The 18,826-nt window shown below is 43.6% G+C and overlaps 1 protein-coding gene across 1 annotated transcript in view; it reads right to left on the minus strand.

Moving 5' to 3' along the window:
* CRYM (crystallin mu) overlaps positions 1-18,826 on the minus strand; it is a 129,752-nt gene that overhangs the window by 33,047 nt on the left and 77,879 nt on the right. Inside the window, exon 4 of the mRNA XM_088476212.1 lies at positions 5,807-5,908. Within this exon, the coding sequence (XP_088332338.1) occupies positions 5,807-5,908 (102 nt within the window). The remainder of the gene's footprint in view (positions 1-5,806; positions 5,909-18,826) is intronic.

Here is an 18,826-nt window from a genome sequence, read left to right on the forward strand (position 1 = left end):
AAGACGTCACTGAAAGAAATGTTCTGGTTAGGAATCTGCACATTTTCTGCTGTGTGAATCTCTTTAATGGGTTTAATATGTGAAAGACAAGATACATGACAGGCATTTCCCAAGACAGAATTTGCATGGAAGTCCAGTCAATTCTGGAAGTGTGCTTACATAGCCAGGGGTAACCTAAAATAATTCCATGAGAAGCTTTAGGGATGACAAGAAATTGAATGGTTTCTGTGTGGAGGGCCCCTACCTGACCTGTACAGGCTGAGTTTTTAGAGTAACAATTCCATTGACGATTTGACTTCCGTCCACTGCAGACAGAGTGACTGTATGATCGAGAGGGAACACTGGAATCTGAAATTTCTGGACGAGCTCGGTGGTGATAAAATTCTCGCCAGCCCCTGAATCTAGGAGAAAGAGAACAACCTTAGGACCTTGTATTAACTCCAGAGTAATGGACAACGCAGATTCAGTTTTGGATGGAGACAGTGACATTACTCCCAACCTGGTGTCTCCAGAGCTGGTTAGGAGCGGAAGTTTCCCTTACGACGTGAGCAGGTGGCAACTAAATGATCAGTCCCTCCACAGTACGTGCAAAGATTCTCTCATTGGTGTCTTTGCCGTTCTTCAATGGTGAGACGAGCCTGGTTAATCTACATGGGTTCATCGTTTACCGGTTCTGATGGGGTAGGGACCGGAGTATTGGCAGGTCGAAACCTGAAGTGGTCTCCCTTAATCTTTTCACTTTGCCGTTCTCGGTATCGTAAGTCCAACTTATTACAAAGAGAGATAAGGTCATTAAGGCTGGCAGGAAGATCTCGTGTGGCGAGGTCATCTTTTATCCGATCAGAAAGACCATTCAAAAAGGCGGAGATCAGCGCTTCCTCATTCCATTTCAATTCTGAGGCTAAGGTTTGGAACTGGATGACGTATTGGCTGACCGAGCGATTTCCTTGGCGTAGGCGCATGATCTCAGCCGATGCAGAGTTGGTTCTCCCTGGTTCGTCAAATATCCTCCGGAAGGATGTAAGGAAGTCAGAGTAACTGTCCAGTAATGGATCGGACCTTTCCCATAGAGGCAAAACCCAGTCTAGGGCAGATCCGGACAGAAGGGACACGATATAGGCCACTTTAGATTTAGGAGATGGAAAGTTCATACGTTGCAGCGTGAAGTGGACATCGCATTGGTTAAAAAAACCTCGGCACATTTTAGGGTTCCCGTCGAACTTGCTAGGAGTCAGTAAATGAAGGTGGGATGGAGCGGATGGAGCAGGAATAGCTGGAGCAAGTTGCTGATTGGTGGCAGCAGGAATGTTAACCGTGACAAGGGAAGCCTGCAGGGTATCCTGACGTATAGACATCTCTTATAGGAACTGGGCCAATTGCCGATGCGAGGCTTCTAATCCCTCTAAGCAGTTGGCAATACCTTGAAGAAGGTCAGTCCTCGGATCCTGTCCACTAGCTGAATCCATTTGGCCAGTGCAAACTGTCACGCCTTGACCAGAACTTGGACCCGGGGTAGAGTCGGATGAAGTTGGGAGGATTGTCTTTTGGTATTGGAATGCAGCTGGTCTTAGAGGGGAGTAACTCATGAATGGTAACCACAATGGAGCAGATCTGATAGCAGGTGCCCGTGGAGCGGGGGAACAACTGTGGTGACTCCGGCAGACTTGCAGGGAATCGGGACCGGCAGGTGCACGTGGAGCGAGAGGACAACTGTGGAGACTCCGGTGGAATTCGGTGTACCGGGCCGGCAGGAGCACCAGCGGCGGACGGATTCTGGAGACACACTTGGGCGACCAGGAGTTGGAGGAATACAAGGTAATACGTGGCTCGAACCAGGATGGTGAATACAGGCTGGAACTGCGGACAAACACTGGATGAACAGGGAGCACAGGGAACTAGCTCACAGCAAACGCTGTGATAGCTGTTGCACTGGCAACTAAAGAACTTCCTGACAGCTAGACTCCCAGGTCATACTGCAAGTGGATCGGTCCAACCAGTCACCTGACCTGAATCCAAGATGGTGGCGCCCATCGGACTACAGTGCGGAAGCGCTGCCAGGTTTACCCCTGCCCATCCACCTAGCATTCCTCACTCTCTGGAGCCTCACTGTGCCCAGCGCTAATCTCCAGGGGCCTGCACCCCCGCCAGAAGACCCCCGCCAGAGCACCCGAGCCGGTAAGGACCACGGTCTCCGCTGTGACTCAGCCCCGATCGTGACAATAGTGGTCATTGTGGTGCACTATGTGCTCTAAAGTGTTTACTGGGATGCACTCTGTGCTCTATAAAGGCCACTAGGATGCACTCTGCATTGTATAGTTGCAACTGACATACACTCTTCATAGCATAATAGCCACTAGGATACTCTCTGCATTGCATAGTAGCTACTGAGATGCACTCTGTATTGTATATTGGCCACTGAGATGTACTCTGAATTGTATAGTGGCTCTATATTGTATAGTGGTCTCTAGTATTATCTCTGCATTGTATAATGACCACTAGAATGCATGCTGTATTTTAGAGTGGCCACTGGGATACACTCTGTGTAAAATATTGGCCACTCGGATGTGCTCTGTATTGTGTAGTGGCCATTGACATGCACTTTGTAATGTATAGTGGGTACCAATATGCACTTTGTTTAGTATAGTGCCCACTGGGATGCACTCTGTATAGTATAGTTGCCACTGGGATGCACTTTGTATAGAATAGTGTTCACTAAGATGCATTCTGTATTGTAAAATGGCCAATATATGCACTCTGTATTGTACAGTGGGGATTATGATGCATTCTAAATTGTACTGTGGCCACTGGCATGTGCTCTATAATTTATAGGAGTCTCCAGCATGCTCTCTGTAATGGCCACTACAATGCACTGTATATTGTATAGTGCCAGTGGGATGCACTCTTTATTGCATAGTGGCCACTGGGATTCACTCTGTATTGTACAGCGGCCACTGGAATGCACTCTATATTGTACAGTGCCACTGGGATGCCCACTATATTGTATAGTGACCACTAGGATGCATTTTGTATTGTACTGTGGCCCATAGGATGTGCTCTTTATTATATAGGAGTTTCTAGCATGGTGCACTCTGCATTATATAGTGGCCACTAGGTGCTCTCTGGATTATATAGTGGCCACTAGGTGCACTTTATATTGTACAGTGGCCACTAGGCAGCATTCTGTATTGCAGCGATGTGTGGAGAGGTCAATGGCTGGGAAGGCACTGGCTGATTAACACTCCCCTTAAAAAAAAGAGGTGTAGGGTCCCCCCTAGATAACAGTAACCAGATTCAGGCCGAACCAGTCAGGAAGATAATGCTATAGCAGGGGGTACACTCAGTGTGGGGGCCCCCTGCCATCACATTAACCACCCTTAAACTAGTCAGCTCACAGTTGGAATTCCTCGGAAAGTAAGGATCCCAAAAAAATAAAATGTGGTCCCTCCCTCCGAGCAACAACCAGCACTGGGCTGAAAGCCCAGTGTTATGCCCTGCACCCCTGGTGGTGGTGGGTACGGGGTTCATGGTATAACATTGTTCTTTACAGGTGGCCTACAGGTCCTAGCAAGCCTGCCTCAGCATGCCAGCACTTGGAGAACCACAAGTGCATACATGCCCAGACATTAAGGACCCGCTGGCACCTGTAGTCTGCCTGTAAAGAAAATATAAAAAAACACTATACACTATTTTAAAAACAGTTTATTATACAGTACAGTATCTTCACCTGAGGGATGATGGCCTTTCAGCTCTTTTGCATGGCTGTTGCCTCTCCAGGGCTTCTGGCGTCTTCACCAGGGGGTAGCGGCCTTTAAGCTCTTTAGAATGTCCACAGCCTCCTCAGGGCTTCCTGCATCTTTACCTGGAGGACAGCAGCCTTTAAGCTTTTTAGAATGTCCACAGCCTCCTCAGGGCTTCCTGCATCTTTACCTGGGGGACATCAGGCTTTAAGCTCTTTTGCCACCTCCCCAGGGCTTCAGAAGTCTTCTCTCTTCGGGAGCTATTGCATGCTCCCTCCCCGCTGCCTTACGCTGGCTTATATCGCGAGTCATGATTGGCTCGCGGAGGCCATCTTGAATTTTTAAAATTACGCTGAGGTGCCATTTTTGAAACAGGCATTGCTGCCGAAGGCTGCAGAATGGCTGGCAGGGACTGGATCCTCTCGGATCCAGGCCTGCCGCCATTCCAGCTACTTCCGCCGGGTCCCGCCGCCGCTAACGCCCGCACCTGCGCTGTGTCCCCGCTGGATACTCACCCAGTGATGACATTCTATACTAGAATTTTTACTATAGATAGAGTAATGCAAAGCAGATATTTATGACTCAAAATCTGTGTTATAAATATCTTCTTTGTATTATTTTAATCATTATGACAGGGGAGGCTCTGTATTGCATAGTGGCCACAAGCATGCTCTCTAAATTGTATGCTGGTCCCTGTATCCATATTTTATGCCCTCTTTTTTGAATAGTGACCACAATGATGCTCTCTGTTTTTATAATGGACACAAGGTGCACTCTACATTGTATAGCTGTCACTAGAACGTCCTCTGTACTGTATAGTGGTCATTAATTTTTTTTCTGCATTGGACAGATATCAGTAGTTTTGGCCATTTGCAAGACTAGTACTTCACCAGATTTCTTTCACCTCCAATCTCTCTTTTTTTTTCAATACTTGGCTGTCAACCACAGGCACTAATATAGTTTTTTTTGCAAGGGGCGCTGCTATTTTTCATTTCCGCTTTAGGCAGGAGCGTATCTATAATGGGTACAGGGTGTGCGGTGCACACGGGCCCCTGGGTTCAGGGAGGGCCCACACCACACACCCATATTTTTTAATACTTACCTCTCCGAAGTCCCGTGTCGGCTGTAGCATTACTGCACTAAATGCCTGGAAAATGGCCACCGCGGCCATTTTCCCCTTGTTGTGCGGCTGCCATTTTCCCGGAGATCTGCACATGCACAGTAGATTTCGGGCTCAGACTAGTGCCCAGAGTCTTCTGCTGTGGTCAGTGCGCTGCCGGCCACCGGGGAGAGAGGAGGGGGACCCGGAAGGGGAATGCACATGGGCGCCCTCCTCTCTTGATACGCCCCTGGCTTTAGGCTTCTCTACTGGCTGGATCTGCCAGTGCCCTTACTTTCAGATTTTTGTTTCTTAATAGCTAACAAGCAGAAACATTTGATAATAGTAAAGAAGAGTTCTAAGGGATCCAACTGTGTAATTAGATTGTGCTTTCAGTTTTTGCAAATTGTATGAGTTTCAGTGGAAATAAGAAATCTACAGTAATCATACAAAGAGTCTAAACGTATGAGCTATGAGATTGCTCTTTGTGGTGTAAGAAATACATCAAAGTATAATAAATAACCTGCCACCCATGTGAGGCCTACATGTCAATTAGAGGTTCCTGCCAAATGGCAGCCTAATGTGGAAAGTAATTACTGTGTATTTTGTGTGCAGGCCTCTTCTTCCATTGACAATTTAAAAAATAAATAAAAACACCACATTTCTAGGATTAGACTCCCACTAAATCACACACAAGCATGTAAAAAGTTCTTTATGCTTTCACTATTTAATAACTGTTATTGGTACATGCTTTGCAACCCTAGAATTTGAACGGCTAAGTTCAACGAAGTATCTATGTTTTTGTGTTCAAAACGAGTCATTAGGGCTCTGAAAGTGCACTCTCCACATTCTGTTTAATTGAAACATCTAATGGTCTCCCCGGCTGTGTAGAACTTAATATGAGCAATTCTCATCCTAGCCAACACAAGTGCATCAGTTCCTTTAGTTCATAATGACGGCTTTTATTTACCTCTTTGAATAAAAACTGCTGTGTAAAGGCTTGGTAATGACTGTGTGCTTGAGCTCCGGAGCCCAGAATGCAGAGTACATCAGCAGACGACGGTTTGAGCAGCTGGAATAGAAACATATTGCTGTTCATTTTTTCATTCTCTAACCAATTTACATTAAAGCCACAGCCGCAGTGTAAATCTGGGCATATATTATGCAATTATTGGGCAAATCCGCCGATTATCACCTGCAACCAATCAGCGTTAATCTGACAGTCGTACATGGAAATTCTTTCAACATGCCTCACTGATCCGGTGATTGGTCGGCTGCATCTGGCAGTGTATGCCCTGCCGCGGCTGACCGCCCAACATTTCCCCTTTTCCTTTAACGGAGAAATGGGTAAATGTTTCCTCCCCAGGGTAGGAAAGCAGCTGTCGTGGGCCATACACTTTGAAATAGCTATGTGTATGGCCACGATATCTGCTGGGCTTCATGGCTGCCAGATAAAATGTCTGTCAGATTGTCAGAAATTTTATTTGGCAGTGTGTGCCCATCATTAGGCTGTGGTAGCTGATTTAGATCTTGTTGGAACTACAAGTCCCAACATAACTGAATTAATTACAATGTTTTCTGCCTGTGCCTTTACAATGCCTTTGCCTTTGGTTAGCAGAACATGCTGAAATATGTAGTTCAAACACAGCTGAAGAATCATACATGACTGTAGCCTGGTAGTGTCACTGTAATTAACGCTGCAAGGTTAAATCCGGGCTACACCGTCATACCTGATGTCACCATGGCCATAGAAAGAAGAAATTAAAATACATGGGTAACATTTTCCTACAAAAAAAAACAGATTAAAACAAGAAAATAAGATTTAAAAGGAGTGGAGGAATTACAAAGTTTATTAAGTAGCTTGAAAATTCATGGTGGTATAAAACAAAAAATAGTGCCACTTACTCTCCAGTATACCATCACTTCTCTCCAGTATACCGTCACTTTCTCTCCAGCACACCGTCACTTTCTCTCCAGTACCCCATCACTTTCTCTCCAGTATACCGTCACTTTCTCTCCAGTACCCCGTCACTTTCTCTCCAGTACCCCATCACTTTCTCTCCAGCACACCGTCACTTTCTCTCCAGCATAACGTCACTCTCTCCCCAGTATACCGTCACTTTCTCTCCAGCATACCATCGCTTTCTCTCCAGTATACAGCCACTTTCTCTCCAGTATACTACTACCTTCTCCCCAGCATACCATCACTTTCTCTCCAGCACACTGTCACTTTCTCTCCAGCATAACGTCACTCTCTCCCCAGTATACCGTCACTTTCTCTCCAGCATACCATCACTTTCTCTCCAGTATACAGCCACCTTCTCTCCAGTATACTACTACCTTCTCTCCAGTATATCATCATTTTCTCTCCAGTATACCACTACACACAGATTAAAACAAGAAAATAAGGATTTAAAAGGAGATATTCTCCATAAGTGGAGGAGGTACAAAGTGTTTCAAGTAGCTTGTAACTTCATGGTGGTATAAAACAATAAATAGTGCTACTTACTCTCCAGTATACCGTCACTTCTCTCCAGTATACCGTCACTTTCTCTCCAGTATGCCATCACTTTCTCTCCAGTATACCGTCACTTACTCTCCAGTATACCGTCACTTACTCTCCAGTACCCCATCACTTTCTCTCCAGTATACCGTCACTTTCTCTCCAGCATATCATCACTTTCTCTACAGCATACCATCACTTTCTCTCCAGCACACCGTCACTTTCTCTCCAGCATACCGTCACTCTCTCCCCAGCATACCGTCACTCTCTCCCCAGCATACCGTCACTCTCTCTCCAGCATACCGCCACTTTCTCTCCAGCATACCATCACTTTCTCTCCAGCAGACCATCACTTTCTCTCCAGCACACCGTCACTTTCTCTCCAGCATGCCGTCACTCTCTCCCCAGTATACCGTCACTTTCTCTCCAGCATACCGCCACTTTCTCTCCAGCATACCATCACTTTCTCTCCAGCATACCATCACTTTCTCTCCAGCATACGGTCACTTTCTCTCCAGTATACCGTCACTTTCTCTCCAGCATACCATCACTTTCTCTCCAGTATACAGCCACTTTCTCTCCAGTATACAGCCACTTTCTCTCCAGTATACAGCCACTTTCTCTCCTGTATACCATCACTTTCTCTCCAGTATACCGTCACTTTCTCTCCAGAATATGTTACTTTCTCTCCAGTATGCCACTACCTTCAATACAGTATACTGTCACTTTCTCTCCAGTATACCATCACTTTCTCTCCAGTATACCTTCACTTTCTCTCCTGTATACTATCACCTTCTCTCCAGTATAATATCACTTTCTCTCCAGTATAATATCACTTTATCTCCAGTATACCACTACCTTCTCTCCAGTATAATATCACTTTCTCTCCACTATAACATCACTTTCTCTCCATATACCATCACTTTCTCTCCAGTATACCATTACTTTCTCTCCAGTAAACATAATTTTCTCTCCAGTATACCATCACTTTGGCTGAAGCATAGCACTGCTCTCTCTCCAGTAAACCATTACTTTCTCTCCAGTATACATACCATCACATTCTCTCCAGTATACCATTACTTTCTCTCCAGTATACCACTTTCTCTTCAGTATATCATTACTTTCTCTCCAGTATACCGCCATCTTCTCTCCAGTATACCACTACCTTCTCTCCAGTGTATCATCACTTGCTCTCCAGTATACAATCACTTGCTCTCCAGTATACCGCCACCTTCTCTCCAGTATACCATCACTTGCTCTCCAGCATACCATCACTTTCTCTCCAGCATAACACCACTTTCTCTCCAGTATACCATCACTTTCTCTCCAGTATACCATCACTTTCTGTCCAGTATACCGTCACTTTCTCGCCAGTATACCGTCACTTTCTCGCCAGTATACCGTCACTTTCTCGCCAGTATACCACTACCTTCTCTCCAGCATAATATCACTTTCTCTCCAGTATACCATCACTTTCTCTCCTGTATACCATCACTTTCTCTCCAGTATACCATCACTTTCTCTCCTGTATACCATCACTTTCTCTCCTGTATACCATCACTTTCTCTCCAGTATACCGTCACTTTCTCTCCAGTATACAGTCACTTTCTCTCCAGTATACAGCCACTTTCTCTCCAGTATACAGCCACTTTCTCTCCAGTATAACACTACCTTCTCTCCAGAATAATATCACTTTCTCTCCAGTATATCATCACTTTCTCTCCAGTATACCATTACTTTCTCTTCAGTATATCATTACTTTCTCTCCAGTGTACCGCCATCTTCTCTCCAGTATACCACAACCTTCTCTCCAGTATATTATCACTTTATTTGCAGTATACCGCCACCTTCTCTCCAGTGTATCATCACTTGCTCTCCAGTATACAATCACTTGCTCTCCAGTATACCGCCACCTTCTCTCCAGTATACCATCCCTTGCTCTCCAGTATACCATCCCTTTCTCGCCAGTATACCGTCACTTTCTCGCCAGTATACCGTCACTTTCTCGCCAGTATACCACTACCTTCTCTCCAGCATAATATCACTTTCTCTCCAGTATACCATCACTTTCTCTCCTGTATACCATCACTTTCTCTCCTGTATACCATCACTTTCTCTCCAGTATACCATCACTTTCTCTCCTGTATACCATCACTTTCTCTCCTGTATACCATCACTTTCTCTCCTGTATACCATCACTTTCTCTCCAGTATAAAATCACTTTCTCTCCAGTATACCATCACTTTCTCTCCTGTATACCATCACTTTCTCTCCTGTATACCATCACTTTCTCTCCAGTATACCATGACTTTCTCTCCTGTATACCATAACTTTCTCTCCAGTATACCACTACCTTCTCTCCAGTATACCATCACTTTCTCTCCAGTATACCACTACCTTATCTCCAGTATAATATCACTTTCTCTCCAGTATACTGCCAATTTCTCTTCAGTATGCCATCACTTTCTCTCCAGTATACCATAACTTTCTCTCCAGTATACCATCGCTTTCTCTCCAGTATACCACTACCTTATCTCCAGTATAATATCACTTTCTCTCCAGTATATCATCACTTTCTCTTCAGTATACCATTACTTTCTCTCCAGTATACCATTACTTTCTCTCCAGTATACCATTACTTTCTCTCCAGTACACCACTTTCTCTTCAGTATATCATTACTTTCTCTCCAGTATACAGCCATCTTCTCTCCAGTATACCACCACCTTCTCTCCAGTATATTATCACTTGATTTGCAGTATACCGCCACCTTCTCTCCAGTGTATCATCACTTGCTCTCCAGTATACAATCACTTGCTCTCCAGTATACCGCCACCTTCTCTCCAGTACACCATCCCTTGCTCTCCAGTATACCATCCCTTTCACTCCAGCATAGCACCACTTTCTCTCCATCATAGCACCACTTTCTCTCCAGTATACCGTCACTTTCTCTCCAGTATACTGTCACTTTCTCTCCAGTATACAGTCACTTTCTCTCCAGTATACAGCCACTTTCTCTCCAGTATAACACTACCTTCTCTCCAGTATAATATCACTTTCTCTCCAGTATATCATCACTTTCTCTCCAGTATACCATTACTTTCTCTTCAGTATATCATTACTTTCTCTCCAGTGTACCGCCATCTTCTCTCCAGTATACCACCACCTTCTCTCCAGTATATTATCACTTTATTTGCAGTATACCGCCACCTTCTCTCCAGTGTATCATCACTTGCTCTCCAGTATACAATCACTTGCTCTCCAGTATACCGCCACCTTCTCTCCAGTATACCATCCCTTGCTCTCCAGTATACCATCCCTTTCTCGCCAGTATACCGTCACTTTCTCGCCAGTATACCGTCACTTTCTCGCCAGTATACCACTACCTTCTCTCCAGCATAATATCACTTTCTCTCCAGTATACCATCACTTTCTCTCCTGTATACCATCACTTTCTCTCCTGTATACCATCACTTTCTCTCCAGTATACCATTACTTTCTCTCCAGTATACCATTACTTTCTCTCCAGTACACCACTTTCTCTTCAGTATATCATTACTTTCTCTCCAGTATACAGCCATCTTCTCTCCAGTATACCACCACCTTCTCTCCAGTATATTATCACTTGATTTGCAGTATACCGCCACCTTCTCTCCAGTGTATCATCACTTGCTCTCCAGTATACAATCACTTGCTCTCCAGTATACCGCCACCTTCTCTCCAGTACACCATCCCTTGCTCTCCAGTATACCATCCCTTTCACTCCAGCATAGCACCACTTTCTCTCCATCATAGCACCACTTTCTCTCCAGTATACCGTCACTTTCTCTCCAGTATACTGTCACTTTCTCTCCAGTATACAGTCACTTTCTCTCCAGTATACAGCCACTTTCTCTCCAGTATAACACTACCTTCTCTCCGGTATAATATCACTTTCTCTCCAGTATATCATCACTTTCTCTCCAGTGTACCATTACTTTCTCTTCAGTATATCATTACTTTCTCTCCAGTGTACCGCCATCTTCTCTCCAGTATACCACAACCTTCTCTCCAGTATATTATCACTTTATTTGCAGTATACCGCCACCTTCTCTCCAGTGTATCATCACTTGCTCTCCAGTATACAATCACTTGCTCTCCAGTATACCGCCACCTTCTCTCCAGTATACCATCCCTTGCTCTCCAGTATACCATCCCTTTCTCGCCAGTATACCGTCACTTTCTCGCCAGTATACCGTCACTTTCTCGCCAGTATACCACTACCTTCTCTCCAGCATAATATCACTTTCTCTCCAGTATACCATCACTTTCTCTCCTGTATACCATCACTTTCTCTCCTGTATACCATCACTTTCTCTCCTGTATACCATCACTTTCTCTCCAGTATACCATCACTTTCTCTCCTGTATACCATCACTTTCTCTCCTGTATACCATCACTTTCTCTCCTGTATACCATCACTTTCTCTCCAGTATACCATCACTTTCTCTCCTGTATACCATCACTTTCTCTCCAGTATACCACTACCTTCTCTCCAGTATACCATCACTTTCTCTCCAGTATACCACTACCTTATCTCCAGTATAATATCACTTTCTCTCCAGTATACTGCCAATTTCTCTTCAGTATGCCATCACTTTCTCTCCAGTATACCATCACTTTCTCTCCAGTATACCATCGCTTTCTCTCCAGTATACCACTACCTTCTCTCCAGTATAATATCACTTTCTCTCCAGTATATCATCACTTTCTCTCCAGTATACCATTACTTTCTCTCCAGTATACCATTACTTTCTCTCCAGTACACCACTTTCTCTTCAGTATATCATTACTTTCTCTCCAGTATACAGCCATCTTCTCTCCAGTATACCACCACCTTCTCTCCAGTATATTATCACTTGATTTGCAGTATACCGCCACCTTCTCTCCAGTGTATCATCACTTGCTCTCCAGTATACAATCACTTGCTCTCCAGTATACCGCCACCTTCTCTCCAGTACACCATCCCTTGGTCTCCAGTATACCATCCCTTTCACTCCAGCATAGCACCACTTTCTCTCCATCATAGCACCACTTTCTCTCCAGTATACCGTCACTTTCTCTCCAGTATACTGTCACTTTCTCTCCAGTATACAGTCACTTTCTCTCCAGTATACAGCCACTTTCTCTCCAGTATAACACTACCTTCTCTCCAGTATAATATCACTTTCTCTCCAGTATATCATCACTTTCTCTCCAGTATACCATTACTTTCTCTTCAGTATATCATTACTTTCTCTCCAGTGTACCGCCATCTTCTCTCCAGTATACCACCACCTTCTCTCCAGTATATTATCACTTTATTTGCAGTATACAGCCACCTTCTCTCCAGTGTATCATCACTTGCTCTCCAGTATACAATCACTTGCTCTCCAGTATACCATCACTTTCTTTCCAGTATACCGTCACTTTCTCGCCAGAATACCACTACCTTCTCTCCAGCATAATATCACTTTCTCTACAGTATACCATCACTTTCTCTCCTGTATACCATCACTTTCTCTCCAGTATACCATCACTTTCTCTCCTGTATACCATCACTTTCTCTCCTGTATACCATCACTTTCTCTCCAGTATACCATCACTTTCTCTCCTGTATACCATCACTTTCTCTCCAGTATAATATCACTTTCTCTCCAGTATACCATCACTTTCTCTCCTGTATACCATCACTTTCTCTCCAGTATACCATCACTTTCTCTCCTGTATACCATCACTTTCTCTCCAGTATACCATCACTTTCTCTCCTGTATACCATTACTTTCTCTCCAGTATACCACTACCTTCTCTCCAGTATACCATCACTTTCTCTCCAGTATACCACTACCTTATCTCCAGTATAATATCACTTTCTCTCCAGTATACTGCCAATTTCTCTTCAGTATGCCATCACTTTCTCTCCAGTATACCATCACTTTCTCTCCAGTATACCATCGCTTTCTCTCCAGTATACCACTACCTTCTCTCCAGTATAATATCACTTTCTTTCCAGTATATCATCACTTTCTCTCCAGTATACCATTACTTTCTCTCCAGTATACCATTACTTTCTCTCCAGTATACCATTACTTTCTCTCCAGTACACCACTTTCTCTTCAGTATATCATTACTTTCTCTCCAGTATACAGCCATCTTCTCTCCAGTATACCACCACCTTCTCTCCAGTATATTATCACTTGATTTGCAGTATACCGCCACCTTCTCTCCAGTGTATCATCACTTGCTCTCCAGTATACAATCACTTGCTCTCCAGTATACCGCCACCTTCTCTCCAGTACACCATCCCTTGCACTCCAGTATACCATCCCTTTCACTCCAGCATAGCACCACTTTCTCTCCATCATAGCACCACTTTCTCTCCAGTATACCGTCACTTTCTCTCCAGTATACTGTCACTTTCTCTCCTGTATACAGTCACTTTCTCTCCAGTATACAGCCACTTTCTCTCCAGTATAACACTACCTTCTCTCCAGTATAATATCACTTTCTCTCCAGTATATCATCATTTTCTCTCCAGTATACCATTACTTTCTCTTCAGTATATCATTACTTTCTCTCCAGTGTACCGCCATCTTCTCTCCAGTATACCACCACTTTCTCTCCAGTATATTATCACTTTATTTGCAGTATACCGCCACCTTCTCTCCAGTGTATCATCACTTGCTCTCCAGTATACAATCACTTGCTCTCCAGTATACCGCCACCTTCTCTCCAGTATACCATCCCTTGCTCTCCAGTATACCATCCCCTTCTCGCCAGTATACCGTCACTTTCTCGCAAGTATACCGTTACTTTCTCGCCAGTATACCACTACCTTCTCGCCAGCATAATATCACTTTCTCTCCAGTATACCATCACTTTCTCTCCTGTATAAGATCACTTTCTCTCCAGTATACCATCACTTTCTCTCCTGTATACCAACACTTTCTCTCCTGTATACCATCACTTTCTCTCCAGTATACCATCACTTTCTCTCCTGTATACCATCACTTTCTCTCCTGTATACCATCACTTTCTCTCCTGTAAACCATCACTTTCTCTCCAGTATACCATCACTTTCTCTCCAGTATACCACTACTTTATCTCCAGTATAATATCACTTTCTCTCCAGTATACTGCCAATTTCTCTTCAGTATGCCATCACTTTCTCTCCAGTATACCATCACTTTCTCTCCAGTATACCATCGCTTTCTCTCCAGTATACCACTACCTTCTCTCCAGTATAATATCACTTTCTCTCCAGTATATCATCACTTTCTCTCCAGTATACCATTACTTTCTCTCCAGTATACCATTACTTTCTCTCCAGTATACCATTACTTTCTCTCCAGTACACCACTTTCTCTTCAGGATATCATTGCTTTCTCTCCAGTATACAGCCATCTTCTCTCCAGTATGCCACCACCTTCTCTCCAGTATATTATCACTTGATTTGCAGTATACCGCCACCTTCTCTCCAGTGTATCATCACTTGCTCTCCAGTATACAATCACTTGCTCTCCAGTATACCGCCACCTTCTCTCCAGTACACCATCCCTTGCTCTCCAGTATACCATCGCTTTCACTCCAGCATAGCACCACTTTCTCTCCATCATAGCACCACTTTCTCTCCAGTATACCGTCACTTTCTCTCCAGTATACTGTCACTTTCTCTCCAGTATACAGTCACTTTCTCTCCAGTATACAGCCACTTTCTCTCCAGTATAACACTACCTTCTCTCCAGTATAATATCACTTTCTCTCCAGTATATCATCACTTTCTCTCCAGTATACCATTACTTTCTCTTCAGTATATCATTACTTTCTCTCCAGTGTACCGCCATCTTCTCTCCAGTATACCACCACCTTCTCTCCAGTATATTATCACTTTATTTGCAGTATACCGCCACCTTCTCTCCAGTGTATCATCACTTGCTCTCCAGTATACAATCACTTGCTCTCCAGTATACCATCACTTTCTCTCCAGTATACCATCACTTTCTCTCCTGTATACCATCACTTTCTCTCCTGTATACCATCACTTTCTCTCCAGTATAATATCACTTTCTCTCCAGTATACCATCAATTTCTCACCAGAATACCACTACCTTCTCTCCAGCATAATATAACTTTCTCTCCAGTATACCATCACTTTCTCTCCTGTATACCATCACTTTCGCTCCGGTATACCATCACTTTCTCTCCTGTATACCATCACTTTCTCTCCTGTATACCATCACTTTCTCTCCTGTATACCATCACTTTCTCTCCTGTATACCATCACTTTCTCTCCAGTATAATATCACTTTCTCTCCAGTATACCATCACTTTCTCTCCTGTATACCATCTCTTTCTCTCCAGTATACCATCACTTTCTCTCCTGTATACCATCACTTTCTCTCCAGTATACCATCACTTTCTCTCCTGTATACCATCACTTTCTCTCCAGTATACCACTACCTTCTCTCCAGTATACCATCACTTTCTCTCCAGTATACCACTACCTTATCTCCAGTATATCATCACTTTCTCTCCAGTATACTGCCAATTTCTCTTCAGTATGCCATCACTTTCTCTCCAGTATACCATCACTTTCTCTCCAGTATACCATCGCTTTCTCTCCAGTATACCACTACCTTCTCTCCAGTATAATATCACTTTCTCTCCAGTATATCATCACTTTCTCTCCAGTATACCATTACTTTCTCTCCAGTATACCATTACTTTCTCTCCAGTACACCACACTCTCTTCAGTATATCATTACTTTCTCTCCAGTATACAGCCATCTTCTCTCCAGTATACCACCACCTTCTCTCCAGTATATTATCACTTGATTTGCAGTATACCGCCACCTTCTCTCCAGTGTATCATCACTTGCTCTCCAGTACACCATCCCTTGCTCTCCATTATACCATCCCTTTCACTCCAGCATAGCACCACTTTCTCTCCATCATAGCACCACTTTCTCTCCAGTATACCGTCACTTTCTCTCCAGTATACTGTCACTTTCTCTCCAGTATACAGTCACTTTCTCTCCAGTATACAGCCACTTTCTCTCCAGTATAACACTACCTTCTCTCCAGTATAATATCACTTTCTCTCCAGTATATCATCACTTTCTCTCCAGTATACCATTACTTTCTCTTCAGTATATCATTACTTTCTCTCCAGTGTACCGCCATCTTCTCTCCAGTATACCACCACCTTCTCTCCAGTATATTATCACTTTATTTGCAGTATACCGCCACCTTCTCTCCAGTGTATCATCCCTTGCTCTCCAGTATACCATCCCTTTCTCGCCAGTATACCGTCACTTTCTCGCCAGTATACCGTCACTTTCTCGCCAGTATACCACTACCTTCTCTCCAGCATAATATCACTTTCTCTCCAGTATACCATCACTTTCTCTCCTGTATACCATCACTTTCTCTCCAGTATACCATCACTTTCTCTCCTGTATACCATCACTTTCTCTCCTGTATACCATCACTTTCTCTCCAGTATAATATCACTTTCTCTCCAGTATACCATCACTTTCTCTCCTGTATACCATCTCTTTCTCTCCAGTATACCATCACTTTCTCTCCTGTATACCATCACTTTCTCTCCAGTATACCATCACTTTCTCTCCTGTATACCATCACTTTCTCTCCAGTATACCACTACCTTCTCTCCAGTATACCATCACTTTCTCTCCAGTATACCACTACCTTATCTCCAGTATAATATCACTTTCTCTCCAGTATACTGCCAATTTCTCTTCAGTATGCCATCACTTTCTCTCCAGTATACCATCACTTTCTCTCCAGTATACCATCGCTTTCTCTCCAGTATACCACTACCTTCTCTCCAGTATAATATCACTTTCTCTCCAGTATATCATCACTTTCTCTCCAGTATACCATTACTTTCTCTCCAGTATACCATTACTTTCTCTCCAGTATACCATTACTTTCTCTCCAGTACACCACTTTCTCTTCAGGATATCATTGCTTTCTCTCCAGTATACAGCCATCTTCTCTCCAGTATACCACCACCTTCTCTCCAGTATATTATCACTTGATTTGCAGTATACCGCCACCTTCTCTCCAGTGTATCATCACTTGCTCTCCAGTATACAATCACTTGCTCTCCAGTATACCGCCACCTTCTCTCCAGTACACCATCCCTTGCTCTCCAGTATACCATCCCTTTCACTCCAGCATAGCACCACTTTCTCTCCATCATAGCACCACTTTCTCTCCAGTATACCGTCACTTTCTCTCCAGTATACTGTCACTTTCTCTCCAGTATACAGTCACTTTCTCTCCAGTATACAGCCACTTTCTCTCCAGTATAACACTACCTTCTCTCCAGTATAATATCACTTTCTCTCCAGTATATCATCACTTTCTCTCCAGTATACCATTACTTTCTCTTCAGTATATCATTACTTTCTCTCCAGTGTACCGCCATCTTCTCTCCAGTATACCACCACCTTCTCTCCAGTATATTATCACTTTATTTGCAGTATACCGCCACCTTCTCTCCAGTGTATCATCACTTGCTCTCCAGTATACAATCACTTGCTCTCCAGTATACCATCACTTTCTCTCCAGTATACCATCACTTTCTCTCCTGTATACCATCACTTTCTCTCCTGTATACCATCACTTTCTCTCCTGTATACCATCACTTTCTCTCCAGTATAATATCACTTTCTCTCCAGTATACCATCACTTTCTCGCCAGAATACCACTACCTTCTCTCCAGCATAATATAACTTTCTCTCCAGTATACCATCACTTTCTCTCCTGTATACCATCACTTTCTCTCCAGTATACCATCACTTTCTCTCCTGTATACCATCACTTTCTCTCCTGTATACCATCACTTTCTCTCCAGTATACCAGCACTTTCTCTCCTGTATACCATCACTTTCTCTCCTGTATACCATCACTTTCTCTCCAGTATAATATCACTTTCTCTCCAGTATATCATCACTTTCTCTCCTGTATACCATCTCTTTCTCTCCAGTATACCATCACTTTCTCTCCTGTATACCATCACTTTCTCTCCAGTATACCATCACTTTCTCTCCTGTATACCATCACCTTCTCTCCAGTATACCACTACCTTCTCTCCAGTATACCATCACTTTCTCTCCAGTATACCACTACCTTATCTCCAGTATATCATCACTTTCTCTCCAGTATACTGCCAATTTCTCTTCAGTATGCCATCACTTTCTCTCCAGTATACCATCACTTTCTCTCCAGTATACCATCGCTTTCTCTCCAGTATACCACTACCTTCTCTCCAGTATAATATCACTTTCTCTCCAGTATATCATCACTTTCTCTCCAGTATACCATTACTTTCTCTCCAGTATACCATTACTTTCTCTCCAGTACACCACTTTCTCTTCAGTATATCATTACTTTCTCTCAAGTATACAGCCATCTTCTCTCCAGTATACCACCACCTTCTC

This window comes from Taudactylus pleione, unplaced genomic scaffold (genome assembly GCF_031769625.1).
Source record: "Taudactylus pleione unplaced genomic scaffold, aTauple2 ptg000184l, whole genome shotgun sequence".
Taxonomy (NCBI): Eukaryota; Metazoa; Chordata; class Amphibia; order Anura; family Myobatrachidae; genus Taudactylus; species Taudactylus pleione.